At 33.7% G+C, this 3000-nt stretch overlaps 2 protein-coding genes across 2 annotated transcripts; both read left to right on the top strand.

Moving 5' to 3' along the window:
* The first annotated feature begins 571 nt into the window (after nucleotides 1–571).
* On the top strand, nucleotides 572–1735 carry Yip1d1 (Yip1 domain-containing 1). The gene is made up of 2 exons (XM_078195930.1): nucleotides 572–913; nucleotides 983–1735. The coding sequence occupies exons 1-2, from the start codon at nucleotides 691–693 to the stop codon at nucleotides 1540–1542; spliced, it is 783 nt and encodes a 260-aa protein (XP_078052056.1). The 5' UTR covers nucleotides 572–690; the 3' UTR covers nucleotides 1543–1735.
* A 346-nt stretch (nucleotides 1736–2081) lies between these two features.
* Nucleotides 2082–2997, top strand: Twin (CCR4-NOT transcription complex subunit 6-like twin; the record flags this gene model as incomplete). Its single annotated transcript, XM_078195929.1, has 3 exons — nucleotides 2082–2307; nucleotides 2617–2794; nucleotides 2869–2997. Coding segments are annotated over exons 1-3 (437 nt in total), but the record flags the coding sequence as incomplete, so codon positions are not given.
* Between the last annotated feature and the right edge of the window lie 3 nt (nucleotides 2998–3000).

Below are 3000 nucleotides of genomic sequence, written 5' to 3'. Positions count from 1 at the left end.
TTGCAATCTATTTCTGAATGCTGGTGCACAGCCTTTGAAATTGTTTTATCAATGCGTGGCCACGCGTTCTTTATAGAATTGCAAACTTTTGCACGGAGCTGAATCTCGTCGTGCCAAAAAGAGTCGAAATCTAGAAGGGGCTTTTTTTATTGCAATCCACGTTGTAGAATTGAAAGTGATGGTCAGAGTTATAGTATTTAAATATTCATTATTTTCATTGGTTCATTGAAATTACATATGCAATTATAGTTATGCAAATTTGAGGAAATTATTTTGATTGCTGAAATAAAGAGTCAGCTCAACTTTCGTGTCTTCTTTATCTTAAGCAATCAAAATAATACCCTCAAATTGTGCATAACTTTAGAAATAAATATATAATAGCTATAGTTGCATTCCATTGTTACGAGCGAATTTTATTTAAATTAAATAAACGCTTATGAAAATCTTTGAACGACTCAGAATGAGATATCTAACGTGGTGTTTAAATTTCGTTCCCAGCTTCTCGTTGTCGATAACATAGAAACCTATACGGCTCTACTACAGCGAACTCTTACACCGGATTCACGAACTTTGTAGAAGCACGAAGTTCTCATCACTGTACGGTGTCATGATTACCAATAAATATCGCATCTGTCATTGATTATATTTAAAATTGAAAACATATCGTATACTGTAAAACGGTCGTACAAAATGTCTGGTTACACCGGCGGGGAAAATTATATGGGCCAACCGATGCAAGGACAATACAACTTCGATCCCTCCGATTTCGGTCAACCTAACCAACACTTCGAATTCCAGACGTACAGCGATCAACAATCTGACAATTACGCACCGTATAATCAAAAAAGCTATCTCGGTCACGGTCAGAATGCGTACAGCGGTGATATGTACAACCAAGACGACTTTACAAAAGGTGATCGAATTGAATCATGATAAGAGTAATATGTATATGATTTTTATAATGGTTAATATAAAAATCTAGGATCAAGCGGATACGTGGACGAGGACGATGAACCGCCGCTCTTGGAAGAACTGGGCATAGACCCTAAACGAATATTGCAAAGAACATTGGCCGTATTGAATCCGTTTCATAAAAGAGGAGAACTCGACGACGCGAACTATTTGCTTCAGGATTCTGATTTGGCTGGCCCAGTCGCGTTCTGTATACTGTTTGCCGCGTGTTTGTCGCTAACAGACTCGAAAGATAATTTCAGTTATGTTTACGGACTGGCGATGACATCCTGTATATTCATGTATATTCTTTTGTCGCTAATGAGCCATAGAAGTAACATCACGTTATTTTCTATCGCGTCTGTTTTGGGATATTGTTTGTTACCTGTAGTAGTACTTGCTAGCTTTAACGTTTTTACATCTCTGAAAGGTCCCATAGGATTAAGTCTTACACTGTTGGCAGTGATTTGGGCAACCCTTTCGTCGTCTAGATTACTTGCTACTATATGTGGAGAGGAAAATCAACGTCTCTTAATTGCTTACCCTTGTCTTCTTCTTTATGGTGCTTTCACCATGACAGTAATATTCTAACGATCAATAAATCTATATAAATTTTGCAACAAAAATACTTTTTAGCCATCGTCTTTAAATTGTTCAAGTCATTTATTTTATTCATGGTTTCCTGTGTACTGTGTCATTATTTTATGTATTGCATTTGAAATATCAATAATTAATTCAATTGTTTTCTATAGTTTCTAAATAAATTATATTATCAAACTTAATACCTGGTGTTTTATTTTTCCATGTATTCCCCATTTGTTATATGAATATGATCGAATGCATTAACAAATATGTACAAATAGTACGATATCCAATATTAACATAAACAACAAAATGAAAATCTTTCTGAAAAATTACAAAAGATATAAATTAATCAATATATTCAAGTGAGATGCTGTGAAATATTATGAATTAGTTTAATATCTTGTAAATATTGAAAATCACTGTAGTACAATAACAGATAATAAGAGCAAGAAAATTTTAAAACTTATAACACTTTTGATAACCTATTTATTTTACTGTAATACTTATAAATATAATACCTTTTTCAATTCATTTTTGTAGGCCTGCCATCTGATCCAGCACAAGTTCAACAACCAATTTTAGTATGTACAGCACACATCCACTGGGATCCAGAATTTTGTGATGTTAAATTAATTCAAACAATGATGCTCAGCAATGAATTACGTTCCATATTGGACCAAGCTGGCCAGTCTTTCAGACTTGGCCACAAGCCTGACTCTTCCAATGTTCAACTATTACTTTGTGGTGACTTCAATTCCTTACCTGATTCTGGTAAAATATTATAAACATATTCTCATGATAATATTTTATGTTAAGATGCTCCCATATGCTTTAGCACTCTAATTTCAGTTATGTAGATACGATCTGGTTTTTGTTATTAACACGATTTATTTAAATTTTGTTAAGAATGTATTGACAAATGTAATATACATTCTGTATAACATGTAAATATACATAGACAACTAAGTAACACAATGGTGCTAATTATATGTGTGGTAGCTTAACATGGCGAAACAAGAATGTAACTAAGATTAATATTAAACGATTTTAAACAAACGTATATATTTATTTCCAAAACAGGAGTAATCGAATTTCTTACATCCGGACGAGTAGCGGCCGATCACCGTGACTTTAAAGACTTAGCTTATAAATCATGCTTACAAAAGATCTCTGGTTGCGACAAACCTAATGAATTCACCCACTCTTTTAAACTTGCATCTGCCTATAGTGAAGACATCATGCCCTATACTAATTATACGTAAGTTTTACAATGATAAACAGGATGTGCGTTCATTTATATAATATTATGTTGCATAATCTTGAATTTCACAGATTCGATTTCAAAGGAATAATAGACTACATTTTCTACTCAAAGCAAAGTATGGTACCATTAGGACTTTTGGGTCCATTAAGTGCAGATTGGTTTAGAGAACATAAAGTGGTCGGGTGTCCACATCCTCATGT

The sequence above is a fragment of the Augochlora pura genome, unplaced genomic scaffold (assembly GCF_028453695.1).
Source record: "Augochlora pura isolate Apur16 unplaced genomic scaffold, APUR_v2.2.1 APUR_unplaced_8989, whole genome shotgun sequence".
In the NCBI taxonomy this organism is placed as follows: Eukaryota; Metazoa; Arthropoda; class Insecta; order Hymenoptera; family Halictidae; genus Augochlora; species Augochlora pura.
Note: the sequence above shows the minus strand (reverse complement) of the source record. Positions and strands in the feature narration are given on the sequence as shown.

Coding starts and splice junctions, on each gene's coding strand:
- Yip1d1 (XM_078195930.1), top strand. CDS start 691: ATGTCTGGTTACACCGGCGGGGAAAATTATATGGGCCAACCGATGCAA. Junction 914..982: donor CCAAGACGACTTTACAAAAG/GTGATCGAATTG, acceptor ATAAAAATCTAG/GATCAAGCGGATACGTGGAC.